The 19,069-nt window shown below is 43.0% G+C and overlaps 1 protein-coding gene across 1 annotated transcript in view; it reads left to right on the top strand.

Moving 5' to 3' along the window:
* CMTR1 (cap methyltransferase 1) overlaps positions 1-19,069 on the top strand; it is a 44,639-nt gene that overhangs the window by 8,026 nt on the left and 17,544 nt on the right. Inside the window, exons 3-12 of the mRNA XM_036907129.2 lie at positions 2,636-2,784; positions 4,294-4,452; positions 7,032-7,124; positions 8,545-8,616; positions 9,754-9,848; positions 9,966-10,038; positions 14,749-14,947; positions 15,884-16,002; positions 17,944-18,040; positions 18,372-18,504. Coding sequence (XP_036763024.1) covers positions 2,636-2,784; positions 4,294-4,452; positions 7,032-7,124; positions 8,545-8,616; positions 9,754-9,848; positions 9,966-10,038; positions 14,749-14,947; positions 15,884-16,002; positions 17,944-18,040; positions 18,372-18,504 — 1,189 coding nt within the window. The remainder of the gene's footprint in view (positions 1-2,635; positions 2,785-4,293; positions 4,453-7,031; positions 7,125-8,544; positions 8,617-9,753; positions 9,849-9,965; positions 10,039-14,748; positions 14,948-15,883; positions 16,003-17,943; positions 18,041-18,371; positions 18,505-19,069) is intronic.

Genomic DNA, 19,069 nt, shown 5'->3' with positions numbered 1-19,069 from the left:
TTACTTCTGAGGGCTGGTCTTGCACTACTTGTATGAGGTGTTGTAAGAGAAAATACATTTAAAAAAAAGGAAATATAAGGAGCAGTACATTCAGTAGATGCTTAGCAAAGATGACAGCTGGGTGACAATTCTTTACATTCACTACAGTAAGCACTTAATTTCTGTTAGGTGGAAAGCCTCAGTCCAGGTGTTAGAGATGGATGTCTGTCTGTGACACAGTTCCCACACTTTAGGAGTGACTCTGTCCAAGGGGGTGGTATGTGATGATAACAGGCGATGTGGTGAGTGCTGTGCTGATGGTGTGAATACTTATGGTACTGGAGCACAGTGGAAGGAGAACGAGGCCTGGGTCTGGGGAAGGCTTCCCTCTCCTCCAGTGTCAACCCCTTAGCAAGTTTGTGTTCGTACAGGGCAGTGGATGGATCTGGGCACATAGGCTTTAGAATCATGATGTAATCTTCAAGTTATGACTAGTACCTGAATAGCAGCCATCTTGGGTATATAAAGAATTGGTTTACACAGCTGCCCTCTGTGGCTTTCCTTAGTACCTCCCACCACAAGCAGCCAAGCTTTGTCTCACCATCTCTTCTCAGGGACTTCCTTTCTTCCTTAAAGGAATTATGCCACATTGCTAAGTTAGTTTTTTTCCCTTATTTATTAATTTAAATAATATAGTCATAAATATATTGGTTCATAAATAAAAAAATACAAAAAGATAGCCGGTATAAACTCTAGTGATATTAAAATGTAAATCAAATTTCCTTTCTTTCACTTTCACTTGTCCCAAGTAATCATTTTGGTACTCTGTCCCCATTCCTCAATCCCTGAGTATGTGGATAATTACTTTTATTGGTTGTCTTCTGTATCTTTCCTTCCAAAATCCCTTTTTGTAATTACATGGAATAAAAACATACATTCTTATTTTTCTTCTTTCATACACAGGAGTTAGGATGCCATGCTCATGCATATGGTCTAGCTCTTTCTATTATTCATTTGCTAATGTGTCTTGGTGATCTATTCATTTCAGTATATAGAGCAGAGATTCTCAAATTTTCTTGGTTCTTGGCACCTTTGGTGTTGCCCTAACTTTTTTCTCTATGCCCCTAGGCCAAAAGAAATACCTAACAATTCAGTTTACTAAGTATTTATATCTAAATAACAAGTATTTATATCCTAACAACAAATAGATGTTTAAAAGAATAATGCCCATAAATTGAAAAAAACCTTTATTCTTAAATAAGCACAGTTAATTATCAGCGAGATATGTATACTGTCGAGCACTGTACAGCTTCTCTTTGGGATCAGATTGGATACCACCGCCCTTATTTCCTGTTCTTCATTCTTCTTGGCTTACAATTTATATTATTTTTGATGGGAATATGCAACAATTATTAACCAGATTTTTGAGATACAGTCTATTTCCCAATTTCGGTTGGTTTGCCTGAAGTTCCCTTCCCTCCCCTTGCCCCACCTTTTTCTCCTCCCTGGCTCTTTTCCACATCTCCCCCTGTGAGCCAGCTCTTCCTTGGGCTGTGCTGTAGATTCACCCTCTTACCTTTAAGTTTGAAGGACCATGAAAACACAGGGAACTGGGGAGATAAATACCAGAAACTGTTAGTCTCATGACTGAATTGTTGGAAATGGAGCCAGGTATGAATAAAATTATATTGGGTTGAAATAACCCTCAAGTCAAGAAATTCATATATCTATTAAAGAGAGGGAAGGAGCCAGTCATAGTGAATATTTGGAATATCCCGCTTTTGGCCAGGAGACAGGTAACCCATCTCCTGCCATTTCATTGGCAGCTGCTCAGATGAGCCTTATTTGGAGTCCTTTGGCAACAAAGTTGTTGACTGTGAAGATAACGGCTTAGCTCACTTAGGCTATCAGCTCCCTCCAGAAACCTGGACTTCCTGGAGCATGTAGGTGCAGCTCTTCTACTGTCCACCTCAGCGCACTGCCTGAACATGTCCCTCTCAACCTTCCTTTTTTTCCTCTTCTTTCTTCCTCCCTTCCCTCCCCCGCTTTTTCTCCTCCCTGGCTCTTTTCCACGTCTCCCCCTGTGAGCCAGCTCTTCCCTGGGTTGTGCTGTAGATTCACCCTCTTACCTTTAAGTTTGAAGGACCATGAAAACACAGGGAACTGGGGAGATAAATACCAGAAACTGTTAGTCTGATGACTGAATTGTTGGAAATGGAGCCAGGTATCAATGTTTGGAAATTGATGTTCAAATAATAAATAGCAGCATCAGAAATAACAACTATATATATATATATCTTCAATAAATACATTTTATATTTACCATTGTATTTTCAAACACATTTCATTTAATTAGATAGTACCTGTGAGGCAGGTACTACCATCCCAGTTTTGTAGGGGAAGAAATTGAAAGGATAGGGAAAGAAAACTGATATTTTTGAGCTGCCATTGTGTGTCAGGTGCCTTTAGGAACTTTCAGTGACTTGTCCAAGATTATACAGTAAGAGATAGAGAACACATTTCACCTGGGGTCATTTAGTGAACTTTGTGTGTGCAATGCACATACTGGACACTAGTTGAATAAATGAAACCTGGACTTGTAGAAACTATTTTGTTCCATAGACTCACCTGAACATTTTACTTTTTTCTTTTCCAGCATCTACCAAAAGCCTTAGTGGGTCTGACAGTGAGACTGAGGGGAAGCAGCACTGCTCCGACTCTTTTGATGCGTTCAAAGCAGACTCTCTTGTGGAGGGAACTTCTTCTCGCTATTCCATGTATAATAGTGTCTCTCAGAAGCTTATGGTATGTCAGCACTTGGGTTGGGTTTCTAGAGCTCTACTATTAGAATGAGAGAAGGGGAATTGTAATATAAAATGAAGAAAAGCTAGGGCATGAGTTTTTCCTCTGCTTTCCAGCTACTGAAATTTAGTAGAGAGAGTATGGCCCCTATTCAATAGAACTGTCTTACCACACTTGAGTCATCTATGGAGGTGGCTGCTCAGGCCTGTTTCTCCTGTCCTGTCCAAGGTTAGACGACCCTTTGGTCTCCTTATAGAGTTCTTTTGAGCATGTGTGAACATATTTGCCTACACATCCATATGTGTGTTGATCAGTAAAGAGGCTTCATGCTGAATTTTTGCTCTAGTGAGTGGTCTCAAAAGAAATGACTAAAATCCTGCTCACTCCCAGGTGTCTGAACAGTCTTTTGTATTACTTCCCAAAGGAAGCCCAGTTCTCCTTCCCAGCTTCCATACTCCATTGACTTACCACAAGGAGGAAGGTGAATGCGAAGACATGCTTACTTTCCTCATCAAACTTTAGTGTATGTGCAAAGGTTAGGGAAATCCAAGTTGCCTTCTCTCTAGCTTCAGAAATATTATAGCTGACTTCTCCATTTTCTGTTGGATTCATTCAAGAATGAGATCTACCACTTCGGAGGTCATAGTCAGTTGGGACACAAACTTTGGGGAAGTAGAAGATGGAGAAGTTTGTGACTCAGTAACCTCTTTGACCTAGAGAAGGGTTGGTGGCTACCTTCTCTAGTAGGTAGGAATTCCACCCAGCTCTTAAACTGGTGGTGCTCTTTGCAAAGGGAATACAGACCCTCTATGGGAATTAGATCTTCTTTTAAAATCAGTCAAGGGTCTGTGGGGTTTGGGGTTTGGGTTTCTGATTTGGGGGATATATAACTAGGCCCAGTCACACTAGAGTTCAGTGTGAGTTTATAGACAGTGTGACATTTAAAAAATGTGTTCAGGATCTTATAGTACCTTCTATACCTCAGTTTTAAATGAAGTGATTTTTCAGTTACTCTCTTGATTAAGAGGTCTCCTACAAACCCTCATTGTCCTTGCCTAGTAAGTCTCTTTGACTTGCTAAGTGTAAGACAGAAGTTGCCGCTTGAAGCGGTTCCATTTTAAATTATGTCCTGTTTATCAACTCTACTCTAGATCTGCTTTTCACTTAATCAGACAAATTAGCTGGAAAAGTAGCTGTGCAACTGTCCAGTGAGATTCATTACATACTCTTGGTGCTTTTAATTATAGCTATGAGGTCTCTTCTCATTTACCCAACTTCTGGTTGCCCTAGACTTTCACCTCCACAGAAGACCGCCACTGGGCCCACAGTTAATCTACAATTACTTGTTTGTGTTTTTTTCCTTCATTAGGTTAGGATGAAAACTTTATGCCTTATCTCTGTAGCTCAGGCTTTAGCACAATGTCTGGCACATGATAGAGGCTAAATAAATGTTTATATAAATGCTCCATTATTATCTGTTTATTTAATGCTCCATTGCTTCCCTTTTTTCAGGCTAAGATGGGCTTCAAGGAAGGCGAAGGATTGGGTAAATACAGCCAGGGTCGGAAGGACATCGTTGAGGCGTCTAATCAAAAAGGTAGAAGAGGCTTGGGTCTGACACTGCAAGGCTTTGACCAAGAATTGAATGTGGACTGGCGAGATGAACCAGAGGTAACTGGTGTGGAGAGGAGGAGGCAGGAAAGCCAGTTGTGTTTTTGGATGTATGGTTTTAAATTAAGTAGCCACATTAGCCAAACTAGAAGTTTCCAGAGGCTGTATGGTCAGGGTGGTTAGTGGAGATTGGAATTAGTTTCTTACGTGGAAGATACTTGGGCTGTCCAGAATGGAAAACAGAGGACTAGATAGAGATGATAGGATGTGGATTTGTTCCCTGTTGCTTCATACAGGACTATCTAAGACTAGTGAGTAGAAGATGCCAGAAAGCAGAGTTTGGTTCCACAGAGAACTTCGATGGAACTTCGATAAATAGATAAAGCTTGCCACAAGTGACTAAGATATCTCACAAGGTAGTTAGCTTCTTATGCCAAAAGGACTTAGGCGTGCCCAATGAGAATGTACTCTCCCACTGTGTAAGTGACTGCATTAGAGGCTCTTGGAGACCCTTGTATCTCCACAGATTTATGCCATCCCAGTTCTATATAGGTGTTTATTTCATACATCTTTTCTGTTGTGGGTTTAGTCTGCTTATCTATTTAGTACCGGTTTGTTTTAACTGAATACTAAAAGACTAATCCCTTTTCATGGCACAAATGATGTTGAGATTTTATTTTTATTCATTTATTTAGTCCTACATTATTCCATAAATGATTTGAAGTAGGGACAATAAAAGCACCTAAACATAATGAGGATATATTACCATTACAGAGTCAAAACTGGAGAAAATAGAATATAAATGTCCAGCCTTTTACATAATTGCTGTAGTTGAGCTTCAGATGTGGCTGTGAACTCTGGAAAATTGATATTTTGTTTCCTTGATATTCCAGTTCAGGAAAGAACTCACATGAACCCATACATGATGAAGCCTAAAAAGGCTTCAAAGTAAGATGCAGACAGCCAGAAGCTGTTGGGTTCTGGAGGTGGTCTTGTGTGTTCCCTTGTAGTTGTAAGGAGACAAGACCAGCAGAAGAGCAGATGAGACAAATATATATAATTTTTTTTGCACAGTAGGGTAAATATATATAATTGGATATTAGATGTAGGTTTTTACCTGAAAAATACTTGGTGCTTTCCATGTCCTCATTTGTATGAAAACCAGTAGAGATTCCCAATCTTCTCAGTGGGGCAGAATTAGAACTAACTTGGCTAAACTTGGAGTTTAGAAATTTGCCCATAAAAATCTCTGTTTTTAATGGAGACATACTACTGAAATTCCTTTTTGAGGCAAGGCTGTCCTAATCACCATTTACCATAGTTCAGTTTTTCTGTTACAAAAGATGCCCTATCTTTTGGTTGAGAGGGTGGCTCAACTATTAGCTGGTATCCACTTCTTTAAGGTAGATGGGTCTGGGTAGCCTGAGGTTAATATCCAGTTCCTAGACTCATTGCAAGGCAAATGCTTAATGGCTACTGCAGCCCAGAAATGTAGAATGCGAAGTTTGACCCTTTAGAAGTCCAAAGTGTATATGGGCGTCTTTTTTTTTTTTTACTAGATTTTAGTATTTACAACTATTTATACTTAAAGGTGAAGGATTTGACCAGTGTAGGGGAAAGGGGGAGCCATGATTCATTGCCAGATTCATTGACAAAAGACTTCAGTAATTTTTCTTTTTAAACTCTTTTTCTGTTGAGAGTGGTTGGCTTGTCCTCAAGACCCTGCATTGTGTTACTATTTTATGCCTTTCAGAGCATGTAATATTACCTTTCATCACATTGCTTCAGTTTGCAATGGTGAATGTCTTCTTCACACTTGCTTGGGAGGCAGTGTGTCAAGTGGCCATGCAGGTTAGCCACCTGTTTAGATTTTATAATTTATCTCTCTCTAGCCCAGTGAACTTAGCCCTGGCTGCACATTAGAATCATCTGGGACTTTTAAAAAATGGACTTATTCTCTCTCCCTACCTCAGGCAAGCAGAATACTACACTTTGAGGGTGGGGCCCAGGCATTACTACTTTTTAAAAGGACTACAGATGATCCTAATATATAGCCAGGATGAAAACCACCGTTTTAGCCTGATAAGGAAAATAATTGAAAAATTAAAAGGAAGCATCATTAGAGATGCTGGTTTCTGTTCTGTTTTGGAATGCATAGGCAAGGAATTCTATTTATTTGGTGAATAACAAAGGCATCAGGAGGTGAGACTCATTACCGTACAGTCTTCCTGATGTAATTACCTTACGTAGACTTATATCCCATGTGTACTTCTCTCTGTCCCCACTACTCTGATTGTAGGCCCCTTGGGTCAAGGACCATGACTTTTTAACTTTGAATTCTGAGGCCTTAGCATATAATAGGTATTCATCAAATAATATTGGAACAAATGAAAGAAACTTTGATGGTTTGGGAAGTTTCTAAGGATTCAAACCAGAATCAAAGCTGACCTTCAGAAGTTAAACTTTAGAATTCTGGCACTCAGTCTCATGTCTGACCACTGCATTTGGCCTCAGTTTCCTGGACCATTCGCAGTCTGTCTTGAGTCCCTCTTGATTGTTTTGGGGAAGTCCTGATGAGTTGGGGCCGAGACCCTGAGGGTCTGCCTTATCTGGCTTACTTTCCTCTCCTTTGTTTGTAGCCCAGTGCCTGTGAGCAGGTGTCATGGTTTCCAGAATGTACCACCGAAATTCCTGACACTCAGGAGATGAGTGATTGGATGGTTGTGGGAAAGGTAGGACTTCAGAAAAGTGTACCCTGAATTCTTGGCATTTATCTCCTGACTTTTCTCCTCCTCTAGTCCAGCGTGTATGTCTGTATGCTCAGAGTTGAAAGAAAAATGGGAGCCTGATCATTCTGGCAGGAATGAAGCTATGTCAAGAGGGTGTGTCAAGGGCTTTACAGATGTGGTCCTGGGAGATGTGGCAGACAGGATTTTTTTTTCTTCTGGTCATTTTACTTGCAAGGCAGCACAGAATGCATAACTTCTACCTTCCTCATAGATGCTTTTTAGAGTAACATATGCATCTGTGTTTATTCTGGTTAGTGCTGGGCACCATTCCAGGTAGATGAAAAGGTACTATCCCTGTTCTCAGAAAGTAATGAGGGAGTTGTTATAAGGAAATTTGTAAGAACAAAAAAATTCTACCAAATCATTATGGTCTAGAGAGCTCTCCTCAAAGCATAGGGCCCCTGGGGATCTCCAAGACCTTTCAGGGACTCTACAAGGTCAAAATTGTTTTCATAATGATCCTAAAAGTTATTTGCCTTTTTTACTCTCATTCTCTCACAAGTGTCCAGTGGAGTTTTCCAGAGACTGTGACGTGATACACAACCAATTGAATACAGATGTGGAGAGGAGAATCTAGCTGTCTCCTGTTAAGCCACATAATAAGAGATTTGCAAAAATGGAAAACAGTGCCATACTTCTAAGTTTTTTTGAAATATGACTATTTTTCATAAAAATACGTTATTTATGTTACATAACGTACTCTTTTAAACTGAATTAATATTTTTAAATTTTATCAGTTTTAATTTCTAATAATAGACATCAGTCAATCAATCAGTCGATCTGTATCTCCCACATAAACAAAAGCTCTTTGGGGTACTCTGATTTTGAGGAGTATAATATCTGAGAACACTAGGCTTTGAACATTGTTGGTTTGGAGGTAGCCTCATTCAGATGTGAGGTTGCACAAGATAACACCGTGAGGCTCCCTTGAGCCCTTATTTTTCCTGACGCTACCAGGTCAGTGCCTAGTGTCCTGTATTTATACTTGTCAGAGTACAAGCTTCCTGTTGAAGGCCTGGCTTCTGTCATTTGGAGCAGCCCTTACCCTTGTGCCTTGGTGCTCCAGGGGCAGACAGCTTGAATGTCTCCTTCCTGTTTGCTTTCCTCAGCCTCGGCATTCAAGAGTCTTGTATCCATATGGTGCTCTAGTCAGAGCACCCAGGAGGCTGCTTCATCTTACGGCCATCTGGAGTATTGCCAGAGGGATTTAGGATTTTCCCTTTCTTGCCCTTCAGGGATTAATATTCCTTGGGAGGGACTCAAGCCCCTTCCTGTTCTCCTTACTCATAACCTCGTTTCTCTGTTCATCCCCCTCCAAACGCATTGCAGGTGGTCATTATAGATTGTTTTCTTCTTCCTATAGAGAAAGATGATTATTGAAGATGAAACAGAGTTTTGTGGGGAAGAGCTACTCCACAGCATGTTGCAGTGTAAGGTAAGGCCTTGTGGCTAGAGCTGAGTTGAAAACCTTGTGTGAGGGACTGTGCTAGGCTTTTCTAGTTCTGAGTTGCTTGAAGGGGAGCTGAAGTTTAGCTAAGGTTTTTCTTGGAGATCAGATGTGCAGCTTGATGTATTTCTCCTAGATGTCTTTTTTCCTGGTTATTGTCCCTCCTTCTAGTATGTGCTGCCCTGTGGTTGGTAGCCAGGAAAGGATCCACTTAACCTTGGTCGGTTCATTGTAATCCTGGGAGGCCTGGCCTAGTGAAAAGTCTGGAATCATTCTTTAGCATCAGGAAGACCTGGATTCAGGTCCTTGTTTTCCAACCTTTTTGCTGTGTGACTTTGGACCAGTTGCTTTAGCTTCTGAGTTTGAGTAAACTCATCTGTAAGAAGGGAAGAAAATACTTCCCAGGGTTGTTCTGAGAATTAAATGAAATAGTATGAGGCTCATAAAACACTGGGTGAATGTTAGCCTCTGCTTGTCATCTTTTGGCCTGATGTTGGGTCAGGAAGTGCTTTGTCTGGAGCAGGATGAACTGAGGAAACTCTAAGGAGGAAGTGGGTCGGAGAAGAGGAAGGGCCTCAGACTAGCTGCACAGAGCTGATTTTTTGGGCAGGCAGAGTGTTGGGAATATCCTAAAGGTGACTGGAACGCAGGTGAAAATGAGTCTCTTTCCTCAGAGAGAAAACTGGAGAAGGATGAAGGGAATCCTACTGTGTGGTAGGTGTCATCAGGAAACCCAGGCTTAGTTTGTTTGCCATCTCTGAGTGAGCCTTAATGTCAGAACTCTTGTCCCTTGGAAAGCTGCTGCGGCAGTGGAGAAGTAGATTTGCCATGAAGATTAGCAATGCTAAGAGGTGGCTCAGTGCATAACCACGGGTGCCATTTATTAAACACTTACCATGCAGGAATGTGCTTAAATTTTATTTTTTACCATTTTACAGGTGACCTAGTTGAGGGTCAGTAATTGAGCAACATGTCTAGGGTCATGCAACTGGTCATATCAGAGCTGGGATTCAGCAGGAGCCTAGTTGTTTTGAGAGCTGTGAGCCAGGCTCCTTGAGCTCTCAAGTCTCCTGTCCCATCCCTGAGGCTGGTGCTCACCTTGAGGTTCTGATTCTTTCTGAGCAGAGTGTGTTTGATGTCCTGGATGGGGAGGAAATGCGGCGAGCTCGGACCCGGGCCAATCCCTATGAGATGATCCGAGGAGTTTTCTTCCTAAACAGGTTTGCTGACATTTCTCTCCCCTCCCCTGACATGTGCTGTTCCACCTTTTAATTTGAGCCTCATCTTTCCATATGTCTAGTACTGAGTTGGCACTTTCCTGTTCTGCTTTGTTGCAGGGCGGCAATGAAGATGGCTAACATGGACTTTGTGTTTGATCGCATGTTTACAAATCCACGGGACTCTTATGGGGTGAGAACAAGATTCTGCTTCTGAATTCATAGTGCTAAATGGGCGTAAGCTTCAGTGGCTCAGAAACTGCCAGTGGTGCAGTGCTGGGAGAGTATTCTTGCTATGTGAATAGATATATTTTGTGATTAGACATATACTTTGCTTTGAGCTCCTTAGATTGAGTCCTACTGTGGTTCCATGAGTGCCCCAAATAGCAGTTGTGTCTTGGGCTTTGGTCTGAGAGTCCCAGCCCCCAGCTCTGCAGATCCTGCTGCACACCCCATGTGGAGGAGAGCAGGGCTTGCAGCAGGGGCAAAGGGGCATACAAGGAGAAAATGAGCTGCTGTGCATCTGTAGGCCTAGGGAGCAGGGAGGTGAGGCCTTGAGTTAGACCCATGGGCTCTGCATTCATTAAACATGTATTTATCTAGCTCATACTTTGTGCCAGGCACAGTGCTAGGCACCAGTAGTAAAATTTTGACTTAGATTTGATCCCTTCCCTACTGTGATGCTTAGGTTCCAGACATTCTTATGGACTTCAGAGCTGGTAAGGGTGCAGGGTTGGGGTGTTTGTAAAGCCTTTCTTTGGTCATTGGCATGTGGAGGCCAGTTGACACTGGGGAGCTTTTGCCTGCCACCTTCCTACTGTGGATGACATAGTCTTTACAGTGAGCTTATTTTCCAAATCAAGACTTGTGACATCCTCTGATTTAGGTGCTATTTCTGGTATGAGAGGGGAGTGACCTGGGAAATGTGGTTTGACTATTGAATGAAATGTGGGCATCTGGGTCCTTTTTCACTGGTCTATTTAAAGTCGGTATCATCCGAAAATCTAGGCTGAGTTATTCAATGTGGGGGGGGGGGTGTTTGGGGGTGGGGTGAGTATGGGGAGGGGCAGGGACTACACACTGCAAGTGGTGTCATTTAAGTTCATACCTTTTTTGGGACTCAGCTGCCTCATCTCTGAAATAGCACTCCTAACCTGCCAGAGACTCAGGTAGGACCAAAAGGCTCTCAAGATTTGTTCCAGCTCTAAGATCTGTGATTTCAGGTGTGGCCACCTTCCCTTTCTGCCTCTCTGAACAAGCTTAGTGTGGGATCATAATTATCAGACTTGGACCCTTCTCAAAAAGTGGTAGAGCAAAATGATTTTCTACTCTGGTACATTTCATTTTTCTGAATACAGATCCTCTATAATGACAGAGAAAGAAAAAATAAAATTTCATTTTAGCGTTCCCTTCAAGGTTTCAAAGCATTTTTCTAGTGCTAGAAAGTTAGTTCTCTTTGACAGTAAAGGGGCCAGGAGCCAGCTGTTCCCAAGCCTGTTTTCTGCTTTCCTCACCCTCCTTCCCTAGGCCCCTGATTATCCACTTGCTAAAGAAACTTATTTTCCAGGTTCTTTAATGTTTCAGCTCCACCTCCCTAACTGCTTTCCCCATGCTGGCAGAACTGGCATGTGGACCCCTCCAGCTTTTAGTCATTTTTCTTTCCCAGGTCTCCTCCCCATTTTCTAGTACCAGCAGGCAGCATAAAAGGGCTCTTGGAATTAGCATCTTGAGAAAATTAGGTTGATATAATGTTGATTTAATTTTCTGAGCACCAAATGATTTCCTTTAAACCCCCCTGCCTGGCAGAGGAGCTCTATCAAGCTGATGGGAAGTCACAGTGTCATTTTGGGCTTTTGAATGTAAATGCCTTCAGCATCTGGTATCTGGTTATTGTCTTTTGCTGTCATGAAAATGAAGTGGGCACCAGGGTTGTACCATTCAGGTTGAGGGTGGAGATGTTAGTTATGTAGGAAAAGGCAGCCTGTTTGTAACGCTTCAGGCAGCTTCTTGACCTGAATTGATTGTTAGTGGCCATGGAGAATTGCCCTTTCAGAAATGTTTCTCTGGCTCTCCACTACAGAAAGTGATTTCTTTCCAGCCCTTAGTGTTTTCTTCTCTCTTTTCATCTCTTTTCCCCTGAGGAACAGAGTGACAGCTGAGCCCAGCAGGCTTGGTGTGTCTTTCAGTCAAGCAAAGATATTTTAGAGCCATTCCCAGCAGAGGTGGGAGTGGTTGGAAGTCCAGGCACACACCCACATTTGCTAGGGTTTCAGTGGCTCTTGGATCAAGCAAATGATAGAATAAGAGCATGGAGAACTTGGAGTTTGGGGAATTGTGGAGAGATTGTAGGTGGAAAGTGGTGGGAGACTCTGAAGTTTTTCAGGGAGTTTCTGGTTCTGCAGGTTGTGGTAAAAGGAGAAAAGAGACTAGGGTAGGGAACTAAAGAAATTGTAAACGAGAACTGGGAAGAGACAAGGGAAAGAAGGGAATTTAGATTCTTTGGTTATATGGAAGTATGTAATAAACCATAACATTATGTGAGAGATTTATGTGCCTGGGGATTTAGTTTAGGTAAGAAAACACTGTGAAGCATAATGAGACAAAAACTGAATGTAGATCTTTAAGTTTTAGTGTTATCTTAGAGGAAATTAGTGCTTAGAAAGTGCCCACTGAGTGTTTATTACTACATCAGGCATTGGAAAGAGAAAAAGATGGGAAAGGACAAGATTTTTGACTCCAAGGAAGTTGATCTAGTTAAATATAATATCATCTTACGTTTGTTTAGTATTTTATAGTTTATAAAGGTCTTTGACATATGGTACTTTATTTAATCCTACAACAGCTTTGAGAAATAACCTACCTTCATTCCAGTTTACAGTTGAGGAAGCTCAAGCTTAAAGACATAAATTTTGTGCTTGCCCTTGACTGCACAGCCAATAAGTGGCAGAGGTGAGAACCCCAGCTGTTCTGTTTATGAAAAGACCTTTTGGCCATGGCCTGTGAAGGCCACGTGTCCTGAAATCACAGAATGAGATCATATTTATGCCCTCTTTTAGGAAGTAAGATGCTTTCATTGATTCATCTTCCTGTCTTCCTTTGGGCCAACAGCTTACCTGGAGAGGTGGGAGTTGGGGCCAGGGCACAGCCAGTGGTGAGGAACATTGTTTCCCTCTTCCCAGAGTGTGGAGGCCTTAAACTTGTGACCCCTGTCTTATTACCACTTTTGTAGCCTGGAAGTGCTACAAAATGTTCTCAGCAAATGCCATTAATTCTTTTTTGGTGTGCAAATGAAAATAATCCAAAAATATGAATAATTGATGCTCAGGAACAAAGAATGCTGGGGTAGCATGGTGGGGAAGGGGAGAAAGAACGGATATATCCCAGCATGCCTGGGTGTGCTTGTCACAGGATGATGAAGTTTATTTTTAGCTAAGTCACTTTCTCCAGAATCTTTTTTACTGTTTTGGTAAAGCTAGATAGCTATCATCAGAGGCAAGGCCTTGTCACCAAGAAAGTGACTGGGTTGTGAACATTAGTATTTCCATTTTTCTCTTATAACTCTTTTCCATAAAGCCTTCTGATCTGTATCTAGCAGTTACAGAACTTTGGACAACACTCAGCTATGCTAAACCTGTAGAGAGGGAGGGCTGAGCTGCCTAAGGCCCCTTCCTGGTGGATGTCATCAGGGTCTTCTATAGTCACCTGCTCTAGAACTCAACCACTTGTTGTCACCAATGCAGATGGTAAATCCCCTCTGCTGTGAAGGGTAGTGACCAGTAGAATTTGCCCTCTAGGGCCCTTCTAGGTGTGTAGAAGAGACAAACACACAGTAAGGGCCAGTGCTGGGTTCAGCATAAATTTTAGATTAAGAGTTAAAGCTACTTGATCAAACTATAACCAAAACTATAATCCAATAAAAATGCAAGTGATTATTGTGATCTAGTTATTCTTGAGGTGAGTGGATGCTCTGAGGGCTGCTTGGAAGCAGTGTCTCCTTCCCTCTCTGCCTTGTCACCTCCCAGCTGTTCACCATTCCAGGTCCCTGGCTAGCAGAGGGACAAAGGCAGGAGAAGAGGAGAGTATAAAAAAGGAGGAGACTAAATGGTATCTTGGATTGGATCCTGAAATGGAACAAAGATGAGTGAAACCTGAATCAAGTTTGGAGTTCAGTTAAAGTTTACAACAAATGTTGGTTTCTTAGTTTTGACAGATGGCGATGTAAGATTTTAACAAAACTGGACTCTGGGTGAAGGATATATGAAATCTCTGTCTTTGCAACTTTTCTGTAGATCTAAAATAATTTAAAAATAAAATGTTAATTGGGAACAAAAAGGGGGAGAGCTAAGGAGAAATGGGAGAAAGGAAGGAGAGGCTGTGTTATGGAAAGGTAGGCCCTTTGGTTGGGAGGGGGTGATGTTAGAGTCCCCCAGACTTTGGTTGGACAGGAAGGCCTGAGTCTATCCATCAGGTTGACTGGATTCTGATTTAGCTTTGTAGTGGACTGGCTGAACAAGTTACTTTGTATCTTAGTGTGTCCTTTTCTCTATCTGTAATGTAGGGGACAGCATCTGTTCTGCTTAGTAGGCTCTTGTAAGGCAGGATATAATAAGGAAAAGACTCTGAGAAACAGAAAATACACACTCAGATGCCTGGTGATATTTTTATTAGGAGTCTGAACTAGGCCTGGTGGTGTGAAAGGCATCCAGGGGTATTTTGAGGTGGGGATGGGCAATTCCAGAGGGCAGTGATCATAGAGGATACATTTCTTGGGTGTTGTGGCCCTGGTGGGAGCTCTGTACTGTGCTTGCTGAAAGGCTTATTTTACATCCCCTGCATTCTCCTTCCTGTTCCCCATTGAGCCAGCTTTCCCCCCTCCTCCCCTGTCTTCCATTTGCCTTTGCAGAAGCCCCTGGTGAAGGACCGGGAAGCCGAGCTTCTATATTTTGCTGATGTCTGCGCAGGCCCAGGTGGTTTCTCAGAGTATGTGCTGTGGAGGAAGAAGTGGCACGCAAAGGGATTTGGGATGACTCTGAAGGGCCCTAATGACTTCAAGTTGGAGGACTTCTACTCAGCCTCCAGTGAGCTCTTTGAACCCTACTATGGTAAGGGGCTATGAGGGTCAGTCATCTGTGGGACTTTAGGTCAGAAGCATGGTCTCTTGGTTTTGACAAATGCAATGTAAGATGTTAACAAAACTGGAGTCTAGGTGAAGAGTATATGAGAACTCTGTCTTTGCAACTTTTCTGTAAATCTACAATAATTCCAAAATAAAAAGTTAATTGAAAAAAAAAGGGAGAGCCAAGTTTTCTTTCCTAGGTCTCAACCTGGGTTCCTAGTCCTTGTCATGATGTCTGAGTTCCTGCCACACTGTCCCTTTTTACCCCAGGCCTGCAGGGTACAGGTTAAACACTGTACTGCAAACTCTGATCAAAGCCATATTAGTTATTTCTTTTCTTTCTTGTGGTGATAGGAGATAATAAAACTGCCCGATCTCTGGTTGAGAATTGGCAAGATAATTAACAAATGCAAACTCCACACCTATCTCCAGACCCATGCACTGGTATGGAGTACACTGGTAACAGTTCTACAGCCTGGCAGCAGTCCTCTCTTCTCTCTCTTGTGATTTGGTAGCAAATCCTAAGTCCTTTCTTAACAGTCCTTATTAATAATTGATATTGGTTCCTACATGTAGGTGCTTTAAGCACAACTTGAGTCTTGAAGAAGACCCTTTGTTTCATTTGATGACTTGGCTGGTGAACTCCTTTTGAACTCTGCTTTATTACTGTAGGGCCCTGTTTTTGCCTCCTGGCCCATCACTGCAAGGCAGCCTTGCAGGACGGGTCCTGCAGTGAGTTGCTCTTCCCAGGGGCTTTTCTCTTGGCCTTGAGGCCCACCTGGTACCTGTGTTTGAAGATATACTCATCCATAATGACTCATATGACCATGCCAAAATAGTTTAACAGCTCTAGAGAACTTGTGTCCTAGCTCCTGGGTTGCACAGGGCAGATTAGCTGAATGTGAATCTTGTGTCCTGCCAGGCGAAGGTGGGATCGATGGAGATGGAGATATCACCCGTCCAGAGAACGTCACTGCTTTTCGGAATTTTGTCTTGGATAACACAGACCGCAAGGGTGTCCACTTTCTGATGGCTGATGGGGTAGGTGACCTGCTCTCCATAGGGTTATGTTTTAAGAATTCATCTTGTTGTAGGCTTGAGAATTTATTTTTATTTGGTCCTTCAACTGCCCAGGAAGGTGGTAGTGGGAGATGTATTTTTTATTCTTTTGGTATATGGATTTTCAATGGTAGCTTTGGCAAGCTGTGCTGTTGTAGACACCTTTGCTTGGAGCAAGTGGACCAGCTTCAAAGGGCCTTGGTTAGCTGTTAGAAACAGAAAGAGGAAGACCATGACTAAGACAAACTAGGCAAAACTGGCCAGGAAGAACACTTCTATCATTTGTCACCTGGGTACTGCTTCAGGCAGAGGCTGTCTATACATGGTCCATCATAAGCCTCTGGATGGGCTGTTGGATGCCCAGGGGAGTCCACAAGAGGCCCTGTCAGTGGCTGATCCAACTTGAAATTCAAGGAGTCACATTCCTTGGGCAGCGGCTTGAGGCACAGAGGGGAGCCCAGTGCAGCCTTCTCACCCAGAAAGGGGATGCTACAGTAGTCTTTTCTGAAGTCAGCCACCACTTAGTCTAGGGGAGGGAGAGAAAACATGATGAGAGGTGAGAAAAGCCTCTAGTGTCCTTTGGGAGGCCTGGGAGGCCTGGAGCAGTAGTAGCGGTGTAGAAAGGTGAAGGAATATGCAGGCTGCGGCCTTACTGAAGCACTGTGCACTGCAGGGAACAGCAGGAATAGAGGCTGGAGGAGGAGGGAGGGGCTGCCACGCTGAGCAGATTGGCGGGCTTGTAGTGCTTGGGAAGCTGAGGTTGCAGTGTGGCAGCTAGAGTGGCATACTCAGGATTGTCTTTCTGCTCAGGCAATGTAGACTGGTGACCTGGGCTTCTTTTATTTTTTATTTTTTTGATTGACCCTATAAACAGGCATGCATTTTGAGGAGCATTTATAAATCTGAAGGACATTGTTCGGTGTTTTAATGCTGAATTGTTTAGCTGTTACCTTTGTGGGACTGAGAGAGACCTGGCCTGGCTGGAGCCAGCTTAATAGAGGCCAGCCTCCCTTACTTTTCTTTGTATTATTGTGAGAAAAAAATACATAACATAAAAAGTACCATCTTAACCATTTTTAAGTATATAGTTCAGTGGTGTTAAGTATATTCACACTGTTGTGAAATAAAATCTCTGGACTTTATCATTTTGAAAAATGTAAATTCTGTATCCATTAAACAACTCCCCTCTGCCCCTCCTCCAGCCAGGGGCTCCTTAACTTCAGTGTGAGCTTGGCTCTCTGCTCCGTGCTGGGATCTCATAGGGAGGGAGACCATGCCAGGAATAGCAACGCACTTTCTTTGAACAAACACCCTGTCAACTGGAGGGAGAGCCTTCATGGTCTTGGGAGAGAAATGGGGGTTTTGTGAACAAAGCCTTGGTCAGCAAAGAAGGAGAGGTTTCTGTTGCTGTCAAGAGTTGTGCTAACTTTTCTCCTGTCACCTGACTGGGGCCTGCTTAGTGTCAGAACAGTGGCTGAGTGAGCCCAAGCAGACTGTTCATACATATGTGCTCCCTGTGTCTTGTTGGACTCACTAGGGCGTGGTTTTCTATCTTACAGTTGGCCTGTGACTAGCCACTACTTTGCCTCTGTTCTGCCTTACTCTTCCCTTGGATTTCCACATGAGTTTTAAAGGTTTTGGACCATTTTCTTGGAAAAGCAGGTTTGGTTCCATCCTGTAGGAGTGATAGAACAGGAGAATGACACTGGGCTGGTAGTTAGGCCTGGGTCTTAGTGCTAGATTGGATTCATCCATAATGAGCCATATGACCTTGCCAAAATAATTCAAATATCCAGCTGTATCTTTATTAGATGGCAGAGATGAATGTAAACACTTTAAGACACCTTGGTGAAAATGAGGTGGGGGTGCTCTTTAGTCCCTAGCACTGTGTTTGCGAACCCAGTCTTTGTGCTCTCATTTCAGGGCTTCTCAGTGGAGGGGCAGGAGAACCTTCAGGAGATCCTCAGCAAGCAGCTGCTGCTCTGTCAGTTCCTCATGGCACTATCTGTTGTCCGGACAGGTGATGTTTCCTCAGCTGTCTCCCCACCCCAGGACCCACTAGAGGCCCTATTAGACAAGAGCATGACAGGGGTACCTTGGAAAGTTAAAAAAAAAATCTGCTTAGATCAGGTGACAGGTGGCTGAATGAGAAATTTAGGAAATAAAAGCTGTAGAATCCCTAGAGTCCCCTCTAAAGCTGACTCTCCCCGCTAATTTGCCCATGTCTTTTAATGGTCCTAGCAGTTGGGCCCATTAAATATGGACTTTGTCATATATACTCCTGGAGACACCTTACCCACCTCCTGAACTAGAACCCACTGATTACTCCTGGTGTTTTCTCTCTACTCCAGGAGGCCACTTCATCTGTAAAACCTTTGACCTGTTCACCCCATTCAGTGTGGGGCTCATCTACCTGTTGTACTGCTGCTTTGAACGAGTATGTCTCTTTAAGCCGATTACCAGCCGTCCTGCCAACTCAGAGAGGTGAGTCCTTCTCCATTTTGATCAGACTCATTGGCTAAGTGTCAGAATAGCAAATCCTGGTGCATCTCTGGCATGATTGCTCAAGCTTCATTAAAAACCTTGACTTTAAAAAAGTGATTAGAGCCAAGAGGAATCAGGATTTGGATCTGTTGGTTCTGGGATGTGCCATTTTAACCTCTGCCTCCTTCTCAAGCCTTATTCACCACATTTATGTGAGGGACCCTTGGTTTGGCCCAGGAAGGAGAAGGTGACCAATAGAAGAGATACTTGAAGGCATATAGGCTGGGTAAGGGCAAGGGGGCCTCCAACCAGAGGCATATTGGCATCCCACGTGGGACGCGGTGCTTATGCAGAGTACGAGAGAAGGTGCAGCGAACCTGAATGCTGGATGGCTTGTTAAAAACAGTTTTTTGGGCCCCATTCTTGGAGAGTCTGAATGGTTAGGTCTATAGCTTCACAGATTCCCTGGGTGATGGTGATGCAGCCAGCCTGGCACAGGGCAGTTGAGAACACTGCCGTAGAGAGTAGACATACAGCACAGCACAAAACAAGGATTTGAGGTAAA

This window comes from Manis pentadactyla, chromosome 16 (assembly GCF_030020395.1).
Source record: "Manis pentadactyla isolate mManPen7 chromosome 16, mManPen7.hap1, whole genome shotgun sequence".
NCBI classification, from domain to species: Eukaryota; Metazoa; Chordata; class Mammalia; order Pholidota; family Manidae; genus Manis; species Manis pentadactyla.
This window is presented reverse-complemented; position numbering and strand designations above follow the sequence as displayed.